Genomic DNA, 17,632 nt, shown 5'->3' on the forward strand with positions numbered 1-17,632 from the left:
GCGAGTGACAACAGTTGCAGGCGAGTGTGCGGCGGCCGTTCGTGCCGCGTGCATTGGCTGTGTGCCGTGCGCAGCAACAAAAGAGTGGGAATGGCTTCGCGGGCGTGGCGGACAGATGGCGCGCCATCCGGCGTTGCGTGCGTTGCAGGAGTGTGCAAGGCTGGGGTTTCGGACTGCTAAAAATACGATTCTCACCTTGTGCACCACCTCAAAATCCGTATTGCGCATTGCCATTTGGCTCAAAATTTTATTTTCTAAACGAAGTTTGTTCATTACATCCTGCAACGTGCAAATTTTACCTCGTTAAAATGAGGTTCTACATGCATTGGTTTCTATGGAGACTTTCGAGGGGAAGTACGATTTGCTCGTTTTGGCCCGTCTCGTTATAGCGATGCTTAACTGTAGTGCCTTTTAGAGCGAATATCGAATGGATATTCAACTCTCCTCAATGTCCGCATGTGAGGGCATTGACGGCAAAGAGTTGAGGCGTGAGCTGTGGCGCTCTGAAGGAATGGACCACCATCCCCAGTGGCCAGTCCACTCAACGTCCCCACCAGGGAGGAAAGTGCACAGCAGAGACGAGAGTATTCGTGGTGACAGCGACTGCCAAAGCACTCACACTCACAGTGTGACCAGCCAGCCGTGGTCAAGCTCCGGGGCAGGGAACTCCGGAAGCTCTCTCGCCAGAAGAAACTTTAGTACCCCCGTCCCCTGCTTCATACTATGGCGCATGCTATTATCTAAACCCCTTCTTTCAAATGATTGGGCCCCAAAAAGGGCCTGCGCTGAAGCAATCTTCAAACCCCTACCCAGCCTTGTTTTCGCAAACCCAGACAACTTTCCTCGCTTCCTAGTCGTGCGGACTGTCTGCAAAACAACCTGTATAACTTTGAAATCTGTCTTCCTAATCGCCAAGCTCATTGAAAGTGTGGTCGGAAAAAACTACAACGCAAAGAAACTCGCATCAGGTGACAGGCTTATTGAGGTTTGAACTGAAGAACAGTCTGCTAATCTTCTGAAACAAACAAACATAGGCGACCTATAAATCACTGTAACACCTCACTGAGCCCTCAACAGCTGCCAAGGTGTCCTCTCAGAAACTTAACTCGTGAATAAAACTGAGGCAGATACTCTTGAAGGCTTGTGTGAGCAAGGAGTGACTTCCATTAGACGCATCGCAATGAGGCGCGATGGAAATTAAATTAAGACCAAACATGTCATCTTGACATTTGATCATAGTACAGGCCCAAAATCGGTTAAAGCAGGCTTCCTGCAGTGTCAGATAAGGGCTCACATCTCAAACCCGCGATGGTGCTTCAAATGTCAGTGGTACGAGTACAGTGGCAGCAACTGTCGAAGACAAAACACAAGTTCAAATTGCTCAAGGCATGGCCACCACACAATCCGCTGTTGTAACTGCGATAGGTCCCTGTGTATTCCCCTTCCAGCAAAAAATTCAAAAATGAGAAAGAAATAACCAACCCAAAAGCCTCTCTTACCCAGAGGCATGGAAAAAATATCAGTGCTTCCCTCAGGAAGTTACGCTGACGCTGCTCATCGGGGGGTGGGGCGGCGCCAGGTTTCAGTGGCAACCGAGTGCAGCAACGCTGACCTCATCCCTCCTCCCACTGGGCTGGCTTCGGCTGCCATGTCCCACAGCCTGTGGATTCCACAGTGGCTGAGGTGGCAACGAACACCGTGGGCTAGGCTGGGTAGTCTGCTGCACCTTAAACTAGGTACAGCTTGGTGGCAGCGCTAGCAATTGGCACTCTACATGGCGATGGTAGCTGCTACTGCGCTTGGGGAAAGAACACACAGTGTTTCACGCAAGAGTTGCGGCGCTGTTACTTTACCCGAGTTTGTAATACTGATGTTCCTCGACTATGAAAAAGAAAAATTGCGCGCATTATTCTGAAATATGCACTATACTGAAATTTGTAGTTCCGAAATATTTTTGCAGTGGAAATATAGGCAATCTGGCGGGGATTTTGAAAATGTTCCTAAATGTGATAAATTCGTCAGTTTGGGTAAGGAGATTTGGCTGTGTAAGGGTTTAAATAAGTTCTTAGCCCACCTGTCTTGTGATACTGTCTACAAGGGCGGCATTTACCCGTACCCTGGTCATACAAAGCTTTTGCACGGTCCCTTGAAAGTCGTATTATCGGGGTCCCACTGTAATCGAAGTATTCGTAAAGGTACTATGCGATTGGTATTTGAGTATTCGCACAGCCCTAGGGAAGAGTAAAGAGAATCGGCACAGCACGTGTGTATGCAAATGAGGTAATACACGAGTTGTTTCTTCTTCTTATGGAAGAGCAGGAGCTGCGGTGCATGTGGGAACGGGGACATTGCCAGTCGGACCGCCGGTGCTGCTCAGGAAGGACGACTTGCGGTGGACACCGAGCGAGCGAGCCGTCAGACAGCGCTGCAAGATGGGCAGGGAGATTGGCACAGGGGGAGCTTTGTCACTCGGCTCGCGTAACACCCTCGGGGGCCACTTGGCCTGCTGGGACGAGAGACAGAAAGAGGCTTACTGTTATTCATGGGGCCGTCTTAGCTGGCATGGTGTGCGGCCTGCGTTTTTTGTGGCATCAGCTTGTGCAGCTCAGCACGGCTGCCAGATGTTCTGGTTAAATGACTGCCGTCAGAATGGGGCACCCTTCCGGTGGCACAGTGTCTTACTTCTTACTTCATGTCAAGTTTGCGCTGACTATCGCTTTACGTGACCCAAACACCAACGTGTGCCTCTCCAGAGTCGGAATGGGTATCACTTTTTGTGCAGACATCCCTGTGGCGCACAGCTCACTTGACTTGTACGCTTGGATTGACCGTGTGCACTGCTGGGAGATGGATGGAAAAGCTGAAGCATCACTGCATGTTGTCAGAACTGTGCTTGTGCTGAAAAAAGAAAAGAGGGGCCAAATTTCACTCTTCCCCACAGAAAACCTCGCATTCACAGGGTCAACTCTGTGTGACTATGCTAGATGCCAATGAAACGCTGGTGCCCACTGGCTGGCAGCGAGTTTTGCTGGGCTGGTATCCTGTGGGTGTGGCACAGCGGGGTTTGTTTATTTGTGCACTTGTCCTTTTCATGCTGGGTACATTGTACTAGCGCTAAGGACGGAAGGAAGGAAGCCACAGGCTAGGTTTCCTCTCTTGTGTGTTCCATCCTTAGCGTCAGTACAATGTACTTTGACCAACTAGCTCAACTTTCCGTCCTGAAAGGTATTTTTCATGTAGGGCACCGGTGCGAATGATTTGCCCAACAGATGCCGTTGTAGCCATTGAACAACGAGAGTGGCCAATCAGTTGGGGCATCCATAGGCTTTGGTACCACATATCGCGAGGGAGCACGCCAGCCGATCACCTGGGAGGGTGGTGGGGCAGGTGGCCCTGACAGCAGCGTGTGCAGGAGGCGCTGGAGGCGGAGGCGGACCAGTGGGGCCGAGAGCAGCGGAGCCTGCGTGCGCAGCTGGCCAGCTCCGCGGGGGAACTGCAGAGGGCCACGGCCGCCCGGGACAGGCTCAGCACGGGTGAGCACCAACGGGGGCAGGAGGAGGAGGAGGAGGAGGAGGCTGCCGTGCCACAGGGGAGAGGGTGCGCACGGGCCGTTCCCCTTGGAGTGCACACTGGCACAGGGTGTCATCTTGCATGGTTGCAGAGAAATCTGAACACTGAATGCCAAGACTTTCGGTAGTACAAGAAGGGAGTGTTCTAATTCAAATGGTACTCGTGCCCAAGTGGCACTTTGCAAATATAGTGCTGGGTGTGATATCTGAACATCCCCAACAGAACTCTACCTGATTGGGTGAAACTTGAGGGAGAGGCAAGTACACCAACCAAGGGCTTTTATTGAAAGCGTTCCCAACATTTCCGAGCCTGCTGGGCTCTCACAAATGCTGCGACCCCATTTTGTGAGGATTTGGCTAGGGATGGGCGAATATAGATTTTGAGGTTCGAAGCGAATTCGAAGCGAATAGTGATTTGGTCGAATAATTTCGAATCGAATAGTTCGAATAGTACACATTGCAAATCACAAAGACAAATGAGCAACTTGTGACCTGACTAATGTACACAATTTTTTCTAATAATTAGAACTCACGTAGGCACAGCATTGTGTAAAACTATACCAGTTGAACATTTATTGCAAAATCTTACACACAGCTTTCCTTTGCTGTATTCACAAGTTTTCATGAAGAAATGCCTGTTGCGCCACATGCTCTAGGTGCAGCAGTTTCCGCCGGCTGCTCATTCACAAGTTTGAGCACCGCCTAGAAACTCGCAGAGTTAAGCGCCGCCTAGAAGCTCCGCTAAAAAAAGAAGTATTGTAGCCACTAGTATCCTCGGCCGTAGCCAAGCAAAGCGCGGGTCTATTCGATTCAGCCTGCACCTCTTGAACCAGTTCACAGCGGTGCAAAGTGGGTTCCGCCATCGGTGGAACCAGCCCTGCACTTTTTTCGTCTGCTTCTGCACCTCCTCGGCAGGAAGTGCAGGCGAAGCCATGAACTCGTCCTGCACCCGTCGGCACCACCGGTGAATCGAACGGCGCGGTTCAGGTGCCGCGAGCTGCACCACTGAAACGAACGGCGAAGTGCCGCACCGCCTGAACTGGTTCACGTGGTGCAGGTGAAACTAATAGACCCGCGGTGGCTGGCCGCCATTTTGAATAGGCTCGCTTAGTGCGGCGTACTGCCGCACTGAGCGAGCCTATTCAAAATGGCGGCATGCCTATTCAAAATGGCGGCCTGTACAAGTCTGCTGGCTTGGTGCTGCTATGTTCAGAGCGGTGTCGTTTCAGTGCCGCCTTTTTTTTTTAACCTAAAGTGTGCTGGCGGCCGAGGGCTTCGTCGAACCTCTAGGCAAGGCAGCAACTCGGCAGTGCCGGCACTGATAACAGAAATGTCCGCGTTGGTGGGTCTTGAGCCAAGCCTGGGGTAACTCTCGGAAAGCTTGACCGAAAGGCTTGGCTTTTAGCTGCCTATTCGGGAGCATCGAATAATTCGAAAATATCGAATACCTGCATTCGGATCGAAGCGAATAACGAATAGAGAGCTATTCGATCGAATATTCGACAATACCGAATACCGTATTTACCCGATTCTAACGCGCACATTTTTCCCGAAAAAATTGGCCGAAAAATCGCACGCGCGTTAGAATCGGATACAAAACCGAAACTGCCGAAAAAGCGTAAATTTCGTCCCACCCATCGCCAGCGCCATCTCAAGATGGCGCCAAAGCTTTTAGCAACGACTTTTCGGACGCACCAAGCCTTGGCGCCTAGGCTTTTCTATTGGCGTTCACACAAATCGTCAAATCGTTTCACTTGCGCGCTTGATAACAGCAATGGCAGTAGCGGCTCCCACGCGTTCAAAACGAGCGGTCGGCTGAAGCGTGCACCTCTGGAGAAGCTCTCGGGATGGGCGTGCGAGGCGTGGGCCACGATCCCATAGACCATGGTTGAACGTTCGTTCAGAAGTGTGGCATCGCGGACGCGCTTGAAGGCACCGAGGCCGAGATATTATGGTCAGCGGAGAGCGACGAGGAGTGAGATGAGTGAGATTACTTCGGGAAATAAATCGCCCGTTTCTCTCGCATTGGTTTGTCTGGGCCACAAAGTCCCGTGCGCGTTGCAATCGGAGGTGCAAGTTTCTTCGGTTTTTTTGCCAGGAAAATCGGGTGCGCGTTAGAATAGGGGGCGCGTTAGAATCGGGTAAATACGGTATTCGCCCATCCCTAGATTTGGCTCTTTGCCAGCAAGATCGCTGTTGAAATGTTGTACAGTTGAACCTCGGTATAACGAACTCCGATTTAACGAAATTCGCGATATGACAAATTTTTTCTATCGAAATATGTCCAAATGCTTGTATTTTTATCTCGATTTTACTAATTTCGTGCGGCGCTTCCGATTTAGCGAAGTCACGGCAAGAAAGCAAGAACGAGATTTCAGTTGAAGCATGGTTCAAACCATGCTTCTCAGAGCCTGCATTGAAAACGCTTTGTACTGGTATTAACTCTTAAAATACTAAAGCGAAAGAAAAACGGTGAAAGCTACGGTTGAAAACAATTCGAAGTGATAAAAGGATCTGCTCAAGCTGCTAGCGTTCATAGACGACTTAAGAGTGACCCCACTATTTTGACGTCTCCGTCGACGCCTATGCCAGTGCTGCTGAAGCCTACTTCGAGCTTTTTTTTTTTCTTTACGCCTCCTTGCTCATAGTGCTGCTGCCCTAGGTTGTGCTCACTGATACCCACATTAATATTTTGTCCGTGCATCATTAGGTGAATCTTGTTAGCAGCGTGAGCACTCCAAGAAAAAGAAAAGTGCTCTGAGGAAGTGCCGGTGAAACCGACAGCCGCCATAGTGATGGATGCCATGGACGTTCTGCAGAGGCACGCAGGCGGCGTTGCTCAGGCGAACGTTTAAGAGTCAGCCTTGTTGTTAGCGCTGTCAGCATACGAGCTTCACGTAAAGCCGGCCCCGGTCAAGAAACACCAAGCACTGCTTACGGGCTTCTTTACTATGGCCTGAACATGAGTGCTGGTGGCAATAAATTGCTCTTTTTGTACGTGGCCATCTTCATTTCACCCTGCGATGCGGAGAAATCGGTTTCTTTAGGGCTCAGCGGCCGTAAAACTAATTCCTTTATAGAATTTGGCCGTAAGATATTTAATGTAAGCTTTCCGCTTTAGCGGGCGCACGTAAGTGCTGCTCCACACAGTGAAGTGGTTCCCGAGTACTCCACTCAACTCACGATCATGGCTCTATCTCGAGTGTCGTGGTCGCATCACGCGCCCATACTGCAGTGCTTTTGTACATAAAAAAGTCACTCAAAGATTTCATAGCACCTGTCCACTGTCGTCCCATCGCGCCTAAGCTTACCACTGAATGGACAAAAAGAGGCGTAACTTCAAACCAGCACCTCGCCGAGGTGAAGTTCACGGGGCACGGACGCGGGTTCGATTGACTGACAGCGGCATTTAGTAGCGACCGAAATGAAAAAAAGAAAACAAAGTGGAAACCTAGTGAGGCCTGCTATCATATTTAATTAGGCGTTGCGGAAAAAGCACCGGTTTTACGATGACACATGAACTATCGTCGGCTATCCGAATTCCATGGCCTAAGTGTTAAAATTCTCAATTCACACAATTTTCGCAATTGGTTTTAGTAGAAGTTTCGCTTTAAGTGGAGAGGTAACTGCATTGCAGTTGTTTCTGGGCAATGGGCAAGGTTGTGAAACCTTAATAACTTGTTAAATGGATTCTAAAATCGAAACCTTGATTTTGCAAAATTCGCTATTTAACGAAATTTGCACCTCTAAGCACGACTTCGTTATATCGAGGTTTACTAGCATTAAGGTCAGGGCTGTACAACGCATGCGCGTACAACTGCTCACAATTTCCACGGGCAGGAAACAATGTTTAGCAGATGACGAAGCAGGCTGTTTTCATGGCCGAGACATCTTCTTGCTTGATGAAAATTTTATATTTGTGCACAGAGAAAAACAAATGTCAAGTTGGTTTTCCGAAAAAAAAAAAAAAAAATGCCTACCTAAAGAAAACTCCCAAACGTAAAAAAACTCACCAAAACACCCAAAAACGTATTTCTACGCGAGAACCAGGCTACCTTAAAGGTGATAACGCGATACGGCGCAGAGTATTTGGCAAAATATCTCCGCTGCAGGTTGTCCAGACCCTATACATGAAAGTAATCCCGCAGTCGTCAGATATTAGGCACGTTTTGTGTTTTTTGAGTCGCCCATTTTTGGCAATCCTAGCTTTGCTGCCCGCACCTTTCCGTTGCACGAGGTGTAGAACAAACAGGGTCTTGGATGCTTTGCCCTCACTTGTTAATTCGGTGCGTTTAAGTTTTGAGGTAATTACTGATTTTCGTGCGTGAACTTGAAACGTAAATGAATTTGAAATGAACTTCCTGTGAAATGGAGGGAAGGCTGGTTACCTTTGCCTTCGCTCCGTTTTTGTGTATTCAGAAAAGAACAAATAAACTTCAATGCAACTCAATTCAACTTTGGGGTTCAGCTTCGCTCAGTGGAGGATGGTCCAACATTAGTCTACACTCTAGTTACGTAGTCTGCGGCGTAAGTTCGTCGACTCTTGCTACCCTGTGACGGGCAAAGATGTTCAGCTTCGCATGCTCTGAAACCGCTGTTCAATAGAAAAAATGCACGCAAACATCGTGTTTCACAAAACGCCCCCGTGGGGTTCCATAAACACTGCCGCTTACGGGAAACGAAGCAAGGCTGATCTCTTTGGACTCTGCGCGTCAGCTTTGATCTTCGAACTGTGAAAACGCGACTCCCTCACTGGGGGCGAAGTTAGTTGTACTCCACCTTTGGTAAACCTCTAGATATTGCACAAGAACTCCGTTCCTGGTTCAGAGTAGGTTCTAGTGCGTGGTAGAACGCCCGAGATAGTAGACAGATAACAGGTATGCTTGGCAGGGGACTTGCACAGCGGCCTGTAGGGAGATGAGGGAGGCACCATAATGCCGTGCAGTGGTGTTCACATCTGTTCCAATTGGCATTTGCGGCTGCTCCAAACCTGCTCCAAAAGTGCCTGCATGGCTGCTCCAAGCCTGCTCCAAACGGTGCTCTTGCCTGCTCCCAGGACTGCTCCCAAAGCCCTGTGCCACCCCTGAAATTGTTGGTAGAAAGCAGCCTTTGTAATGGACCAAACTGGTATTCACGCAGCATGTGGCGGAGCCTAACGGTGCCCCTGTTTCAGAGAACGAGCGGCTGCGGTCGGAAGCGTCGTGCCGGCAGGAGGAGGCGTCGCGCCTGCGGCTGCAGCTGCAGGAGCTGGGCTGGGAGCGGGCCTCCCTCGGGGACCAGCTGCACGAGGCCACCAGGCGGCTGGGGCTGCTGCAGCGCCTGCAGGTGGGCACGCTTCACAGTGCGGGCAGCGGGGGGGCAGGCAGCCCGTTCCGCTGCAGCCATCTGCTTAGGTGTCCAAAGGCACAGGAGAAGTGCCACCTCGAAGCAGACACAGTTCCCATGACAAATGGTGACATTCTTGTTTTGAACATTGCACCTCTTGAATGGCAAGTATTTCTTTGACTAATCAATCGTATGAGGAACTGAGGAACAAGTTATGCAAAAAGTTGGTGCTGCCATCATTTTTTCGTTTAGACAAGAAGGCGTTCTTGACTTCGATGCTTTCTCCGCGAAGCAGTCTTGGCAGATTGCTGGCTAACACCCCTGTTTGTGGGCACTTGCAACGGCTATCATAAGAACCGAATACTGTAACGTTCGGCCGAAAGGGCCGAAAAAAATGCAGCGTGCAAGTGTCTATTATTGAAGTGCTCAGCAATGCCTCTCTGATCAGTAACGGTTATTATTTGGGATACTGGTGTTTTTTCTCGGTTACATAGTTCCGAAACTTGCTTGCATCACTTTTGATAACGCCTGGCAGTGAAGTATTACAGTGGTAATTTCTGGCTCTCTATCGCGTTTTGAAGGCTTATCACATGGCTCTTGAGATTTTACCTCGCAAACTCCAAACAAATTTTCTTCTTCATTTTCTGCGCTGCATGCTGCACAGTGTATTTCTTTTACTCTTTGCAACAATGGGTGCGTTCCAATTTACCGTTTAGACAGCTTCGTTGTCGTCTTCGCGGACAGTCCGCCATGTTAAGCCCCGTTCCAATTCGAACAAAATATTTTTGCGTATTAATGTTGAAACAAAAGCACTTGTTATTTTATTGAAATATTTAGCATAGTTTACTAGTGATAAAGATGACTTTGTTTAATTTTTAAATTACATAACATTTGTAATAGCAACGGTAATATGAGTTACGAAACTTGCAGCTTGCAAATATCATGTCTGCTACGATGCTGTCGTCTGCGCTGGTGTTGCGTTTGCGACCACGGCGCCATTCCAATTTTATTCCTAGACGTTTAGTTAGACTGCTTCGTAGGCTGTCTACCAAGCTGTCCGCGAATTGGAACGCAGCCAATATTTTGTAACGGTACTGAGGAACCTCATTTAGGCAATCCAATCCGATCCATGGCATTGCAAATGGCTGCGTTTTTGTGGTGTCGACATAGTGAAACATCCCATTTTACGATCTATCGCATGTACTAATTGGAGCAACCCTGTCCTGTGACTCCTGTCACAAGTTAATTAGCGACGAAGTGTTTTCGCGTCAGCGAGCTCGCCTGCAGTGGGGACACGTTGTTGCTGGAGGCAGCCATCTTGCCTTCCTGTTGACGGAACGGATGGAAACAGTGGCGAAGCAAATACTGGCGGCCTCTGGCCTCTGCAGGCAAGCTGCAGGCAAGCTGCAGGCAAGGTAAGTTAATTAACTTGCGACAGGAGTCACAGGACAGGGTTGCTCCGGTTAGTACAAGCGATGGGTTGGAAAATAGTCATTTCACCACATCGACACCACAACAAATGCAGCCATTTGCAACGCCATGGATCGGATTGGATTGGCTGAATGAGGTTCCCCAGTACTGTTACAAAGTACAGTTGCAAAGTGTAAAAAAAAAAAAAAATACTGTGCAACATGCAGCGCAGAAAATAATTGGAAGAAAAAAATTTTTGGATTTCATGAGGCAAAATTTTAAGGGGAGATGCGGGTTTTAGAATCCCGAAATTTCGCTAAAAAATCGATTTTTCAAAATCGCCATTTTTGAAAAATAGAGCTCTTTTTCTTACGTAGGAGTACGTAAGAGGAGTACGTAAGAGGTACGTAATAGGAGTACGTAGTTGAGCCATAATATCAATTTATAGCACCGACTTGAGATGGGTAAAATTGCTCACTTCAGTGAGCGGCTCAGAACGGCTCAGTTCAGTGGCGTAAACCGGTTCATTTGAACGGTTCAGTGGTTCATTTAGGTCTGTAACCTGTGTTAAGCATGCATAATCTAAATTATTACTTTATTGTTTTTGACACATTTCTTTTGTGGAAACATCCGGTGTATTTGTACAGAAAAGAATTGGCCTCACCATCATTACAAAAGTTTTTATGTGTCAGTGGTATTTCAAGATCACTCTCGGTTGATATACAAAGAAAAAAATGCAGTTTTTTTGTCAGCTTTATTATTAGTGAGCTGTGACGCCAGGAAATATGATTCTGGAAAACACGATACAAGAATCTGATTTTAATACATGAAATGTAAATTGTGGCTTATGAACAACACCTTGCTGAGTTTATATTTGAAGCGAGACGGGTCTGCTTTTTGGCACCGATAATAGATGACGCCAAAGTTGCACACAAGACCCGGCTGGGCCGGCCGATACGCCTCTAATAACTACTGGAGCGTGCCGACGCAATTCGTCCAGAGCGATGTACAGCACGGTTCTCTGATTGAGCGAGCAGCCATTGAGTGGCGGTTCTTTGGAGAGCCGGGAGGCTAGAATCGCCGCTGAACTGGGCGGCTCAGAAGATCCGGCTCGTTCCTGACTCGCACAAATGTAACTATGGTGAATCATATGGTCACAGGACTTTATTTTCCGATTACTTTGAAAATGCAGACGCAGTTCGTTCACTGCTGCCCTTGCGGCCTCCCGATCTGTCATTCACCACCGCTGCTGCTGTGGTCTCTTAACCGCTGTTCCCAAAGGGCGCCTCAGAAGATCCGCTCTGCAAAGAGCGGCTCTCGAAAAGAGTGGGTCAGAAGATCCGAAGATCCAGCTCTCCTTACTCGAACTGTCTGCTCCCGCAAAAGGAGGCGCTGGAGGAATTTTGAAAATTAGCCCCACCTGGCCAGGCAGGGCACACACGGCACAAACCACTGCAGCATCACGATGCCCAGTGAGGCTATGCGGCCCCTGCACAGGGATCTACTTTGCCTCCACAGAGCAGAAAGGAAGTTGGGCTCTGTCTTCCACCTGTCCATTATTTGCTACAACTGTCTGTGCCCCCTAATTAAAAGGGCCCTGCAGCACTTGCCACCGACTACTCGTAATGTGTTTTGGAATAAAGTCTGATTATTCCAGCAACCTCATCCCGCAAGAATTATGAAAATCCGTTCAGGACCACCAAAGCTACGCACGATGACAAATCGCGCATAATCTCTCCCTCAACTCAACCATGGGCAATGCAGCGAAAGCTGCGCGCTCTCTCCCAGAGAGGGCAGCTTGTGGCGTTCTCTTCGGCAGCCTTTGATAGATCACAGGCCGGGAGTTTTCTCCATTTCTCCGCAGTGTGGAGGGCTCTATTTCCATTCTGGTGCAACAAAAGAACAGGCATGCCGCATGGCTGCCTGCTCGCAAGCGCGCGCTCTAGCTGGAGGGGCGTTTTTGAAGCAGCGAACATTTGTTGCCGAGTGCCCTGGTTGGAAGGGAACTCGCAGGGGGTCCTCCTGCTCCCTCCTTGCAGGCGGCCGCCTCCTCGGAGCCGGTGCTGGACCGGCGCCTGTCGGAGCAGCAGCTGGCCGAGGTGCAGCTGGCCGAGGCCCGGCTGGACCAGCTCAAGCGGCGCCTTGACCACCAGGTGGGGACCGCTCTCGCTTTTCTGTACCAAAAGGAAGGGAAGCAGCCCCCGCGAGGAGGCCGTGATGGGAAACTAGCTTTTTCACTGGTCGATTTCATTCACCTGATGGAGGCAGGGAACCTCCTAACGTCTGGGAAACGAGGCCTGTTCAGCAGTGTGCGAGGTTGGCTTCGCTGTAAAGAGGGCCACTGAAATTTGAGGAGGTATCTGGCAGCAGGGTCATTGTGTCTGCCTGAAACTCCCACGGCCCTTGCCCGCGTCACAGCAGGTGCATGCCGTGTGAGCGTGCCCACCCTCCCTCGAGCTGGGCAGTGCTGACCGTGTGTGTGTTTGGCAGGCGGCCGAGAAGAGCAGAGCGGAGACAGCTGCTGCAGGAGGAGCCCCCCCTCCGGGATCACACCAGGTGGGCATGCCGCATGCTCGCAGGGGAAGCCATCAGGCCGCCACTGCTGGGCTGCAGCCAACAGTGGACGCTTGGGAGTGGTGCATGAGCAGCATGCCAGCTTGGCATGCTCGGCTAACGCTGACCAAAGTGCGGCAGGCCACATTTCAACTACAGGCCCCGCAAACAAGTGTTTGCGCCTTTTTTAGGGGTTGCATGGAAGAGGTGCAACAGGGAACCGTGGGGCCCCGTTCAAGTTGTTCCCACTTGCAGTGTCTTTTGGGGGTGAAGAATTGCTGCTTTGGTGCATTGCAGCTGCTTGGTCCTTTTTGCCCTAATGGCACTGCCACTTGTGTGCCACTGTGCAATAAGAGAATCAGTTTCTTGATGCGCCGCTTGGAACTAATTTTGCAGCTCATTAAACCTTGGTGGCACCAGTGGCAAGGGACCGTTTTGGATGCCCATTTCAAACACCAAAGTTTAACGAGCTGTACAATTAGTTCCAAGTGGTGCATCAAGAGATCGATTCTCTTATTGCATTGGAAAGTATAAAAATTACAGTTTTATCGCTAACACTGTCTTGCCTATTGTTTCTCCAAAAATTGCTTATTATCTCTCATTATCTTGGTAACTAATTGACTGACTCAAGAAATAATGCCATATTTGAAGTCAGTGGGAAAAAAAGCAGCAAGACTGACAAAGTTTCACAGAGTTTACTTGAAAATTAAAAGAACCATGTCCCCCCTTAATTTAACATTGCCAATTAGCTTTTTCAAATGGCCTAGCCACGAGAAATGTGGACTGATAATAAGCCGTGTGCCTTCACCTGGAACCAGTTGTGTGCTGTGTGAATGTCTTTGCTAATTCTGATACGCATGACCGCTTTCAACACGAGTGGGGCCCTGCTGAACCGGGAATTGCTAATGAGCAGCACCCAGCTTTCATGCTAACCTGGCACTGGTATCATGGCGTGGTGTTAACTGGTTCTTTTTCTTTTATAGCCATAATTTGTGTTAGGCCAAACGCATTTGTATGCTGCCTCGTCCTGCACAGATGTGTTCTTTGGCAACTCCCACTGCAGTTGTAGTCGCCAGCTTTCAGGTTATTCAACTCTTTCTGTCGAGGCTGCATCATATTTGGCTTCATCATGCCTGTCTTCATCATCGCACAAAGGAAACGGGGGAATGAAAAGCGCTTGATATGGTACGACGCGTTTTAGTGCCGGAAGCATTGCTGCACTCATTGTGGGGAATTTGTGGCCTGTGCCTCTGTGTCCTGGTGGTGGCTTTGGTGCAGCTTTGTGCCTGTTCGAGACCCCAGTTGAGCCCTAAATGTGACGTAAACATCTGAGGGTTACTTACTAACGCATCTACTTGCATAATGGATATTGCACCTTTTTACCCCCCAGAATGGACGGGGTGTTTGGTAGTGAGCACTGTTGCGTTTTCTTTCTTTACCGTGCCAGTTTCAGCCTCGCATCCCCTTGGAGATGAGTGGAGCCACTTTTCTGGTTTGTTCTGTGGGCTCCCCACTGTTGTGAAGGGCAGAGGTGCAAATCCTCGGCCACCGCATGGTCCCAAATTTATTCGAGAACACTGCCCGCTTCAATTGTGCATTGCCAGAAGCCACTCAAAAGCAGGAACAGAGGGGTTCAGTGGCGGCAGCTGCTGCCAGTGTTTGGCGCTGTCAAACAGCTGCCACCGCAGGAGGGCTAGCGACAAGTGGGCAGTGCCGGAGCAAGAATATATGGGAGGCGAAACGGCCCAATGCGGCAAGCGCGGGCGAGCGACCAGATAGCGTCACAATGAAGACCGAGGCGGACTGCCAAGCTTTGCAGCTGCGACGGCGGAGGAGAGGGTAGCGGCACCTGATGGACGAAATGATAGTGGCCGCAGTTCATTCCCTGGCTGTGCAGTGCCATGCTGATCGCAGTGGCCCTGCAGTTTCTTCGCACGCGGCAGATGCTGCCTAGCTGAACGTCTGACGAGCACTTGTGGCATTGTCTGGCCGCGCTTCGTTTCCCCTCCTATCTTATTCATGCTCCGTGGTTCCAGCCAGTGACGCGCTGGTGCTACATCCCAGCACATGTGCACCGCGCAGGTGCAGCGCCTGCAGGCGCAGCTGGAGGCGGAGCGGCTGCGGTCGGAGCGGCTGTCGGAGCGGGAGCGGACACTGGAGGCGCAGCTGCGCGAGGCCCTCTCCCGGGCACACGCCCTGGCCACCGAGGGCCAACGGCTGCGGTCAGTGTGAGCTGCACCAGCAGGCTGTGGCTGTGCTGCGTTTTCACACGCGGCACTAGGAAGCGTCGCCACCCCATTGGCACTAAGCGTCCCGTTGAAGCAAGTGCACCAGTTCTTCGCGTTTGTTCTTTCGCGTTTGTTCTTTCAAGAAGCGCATGCACTACCTGGCCAACTGGCGGTGGTGGTATCAGGTGGTGCACCTTGCAGCCGGCATTTGGCTGCACCTGCACATACGAGGCAGGTGCAGCCCTCAAAGTTACATTGAGTCCGTTGTTCTTGGGCAGATTTGTTCAGTGTATGCAGCACTCCCCATATATCGTACATATTGAAATGCACTCCCTCCTTTGCCCCCCTTCCCTGCTTTGGAGAGGCCGCTGCCCTCACTAGCCCGCCACCTGTCAACGCAGAGTTGGAGCAGTCGGCTACTTTCGAGGCAGGTATTGTCAAACGAGGGGTGCAATTCATCGTGGTACAGCCCAGGTGCAGCGGCTTTCACTGCCCACATGCCGTGCAGGTTCACTTGTTACTAATCCTCGCCCTTCTCGCCAAGGCAGGGCCAAAATAATTCTCAGAGGTTTTGTGGCTGGTGCATAGCTTCCCCCAATGCAACGCCTGCACGGCTGGCCGGTCAGAATGGGTGATTGTCGGTGTGGACGACATGGCTCGGCCACTTTAGGCACTCTTCCCACGTGGTAGCGATTTGGCCCAGTTGGTGCACCTGGTGTGGCAGAGCCAAGGACACGCGCAGGCGGTGTCCTGCGACCCAGCCAGTTGCAGCAGCTGGCTTTTCCTGCAGGGCTGAGCGGGAGGCCCTGCAGCAGGAGAAGGACACCCTGGAGACCAAGTTCTCGGCCGTGGCCGTGCAGCTGGCCGAGTCGGAAGCCGCCAAGCAGCGCCTGCACCAGCGGGTGAGGCTCCTCCTCCGGGACTGCACAGGGCCCCAAGGGCTCCTCTGAGCACCCGAACATCTCTTAATCGGCAGGGAAAAAAAGATAGTCATTGGGGCCTGCCACGAGGGCATTACCCAGCATTGCACCAGAGGGAAACAGAACCACTGCAGGTCTGGCTGCGCAACTAGTAAGCCCCGGCCTACTGAACACAGTGTGCTCACGAGAGGCCAACACCGTTCAGGTGGGGAGAAGGTTGCCACGTCTTCACCCCATAAAACGATTGGCAGGCAGGGACACACTGGTGCTTCTTGTTTTTATCTAGGTGGTTAGTACCAGAAGCCGGTTGTCATCATCTGGACATAGTGATGTACTGTAGAATCTCGATAAACGGAAATCGCTTAATAAACAGAATTGTCGCTTAAACGGAACAGTAGCCTGTTAGTTGGTTGGTTTTGTATTCGGATAACGTAAGAAAACTTTCGGTAATCGAAACTAAAATTTCCGCGCCATCGCGTAAACGGAACTGAAAATGGAACTTCTTGCCAGGACCATTGCTATGAGCATCAGGTGCTGAAAATCCTGATCTTCAAGATTCAATTGCAAGGTCTCAAACAAAACAAATTGATCCATTTTTAGCACACAGTGACTAATTTTTGCCATATAAACTTCGTGAATGCTGTAGTTTTCTTGCTTTCGGAAATCTATCTGCTACATTCACCTTTTAGTGTTTGGAGTTCCATGAAATGGTATTAAAAGTGTGTGCACATTCGCACTTTGCACTTTTGCACATCCCTTGCAGTAAACGGATCTCCTGTTAAATGGAACTAATTTTTTCGATCCGTTGAAGTTCCGTTTATCGAGAGTCTACTGTACTACTATAAGGCGTTACGTCACTATGTCCGGATGATGGCAACAGGCTTCTGAGACTACCATAAGGTGTTGGGGGCAGTGGTCTCTCTCTCCATAGCTGGGGTGGCTCTGTAGAAGGCAGCAGCCCCCAACATTTTCTGGCAGTCGCAAAGGCCCTGCACAGGCAGTGGGCACAAGACAGTGCGGCTTGTTTTCGTGCGTAAATGAGCGCATCACGCATGGAATGTGCCTGGGATGCAGCGGCAAGTTCCACCCGTGCTCCTCCTCCCAAGTGGGCTGAAGTTCCAGTCATGGGCACATAACCAGTGAAACGTAACAGTGTTAGAATTACAGTTACCTGAGCCAAAAAGTAACTCTCTTACAGTTGCTTCTAAAAGTAGTGTGTTACAGTTACTGCGAAAAAGTAATGCCGTTACTCTATGAAACTACAAGTAACATGATAGACCACAAACCATACGGGGGAGGAGTTTGCTGTTGGGCCTGTGGGGGCAGACTTTGAAGAATGGTGGAAGCCAGCACACGAGGAGAGAGCGAGACAGCACACTCGCTGAGTTCCACCGTTCTTCAAATGGTGGAGTTTAATAGCAAGGGCGTGCGTGTGCTCAAAAGTGTACATGGCAAAAGGAACCCAAAAGGGGGCGCACTCAAGCCGAACACCAAAAATTGTTGTGTACACCTCCTTTTGTGGCATCAACTTTTTTGTTGATGCACCCTTGGTGTCTTGTCCCGTCGTTCTTCCGCTGTCCAAGTCGCGGTCTATTTTCCAATCGCAGTGCACCAACTTGCCTAACAG

At 50.2% G+C, this 17,632-nt stretch overlaps 1 protein-coding gene across 3 annotated transcripts in view; it reads left to right on the plus strand.

The window, feature by feature from the left end:
* Nucleotides 1-17,632, plus strand: part of LOC144168696 (uncharacterized) — a 175,076-nt gene that overhangs the window by 134,008 nt on the left and 23,436 nt on the right. For all 3 annotated transcript variants that reach the window (XM_077697635.1, XM_077697634.1, XM_077697636.1), the window contains 6 exons: nt 3,413-3,533; nt 8,743-8,894; nt 12,344-12,457; nt 12,795-12,860; nt 14,940-15,079; nt 15,876-15,987. In XM_077697635.1, the coding sequence (XP_077553761.1) occupies nt 3,413-3,533; nt 8,743-8,894; nt 12,344-12,457; nt 12,795-12,860; nt 14,940-15,079; nt 15,876-15,987 (705 nt within the window). The remainder of the gene's footprint in view (nt 1-3,412; nt 3,534-8,742; nt 8,895-12,343; nt 12,458-12,794; nt 12,861-14,939; nt 15,080-15,875; nt 15,988-17,632) is intronic.

The sequence above is a fragment of the Haemaphysalis longicornis genome, unplaced genomic scaffold (genome assembly GCF_048455015.1).
Source record: "Haemaphysalis longicornis isolate Haplotype H1 unplaced genomic scaffold, Haemaphysalis longicornis Haplotype H1 scaffold_2, whole genome shotgun sequence".
Taxonomy (NCBI): Eukaryota; Metazoa; Arthropoda; class Arachnida; order Ixodida; family Ixodidae; genus Haemaphysalis; species Haemaphysalis longicornis.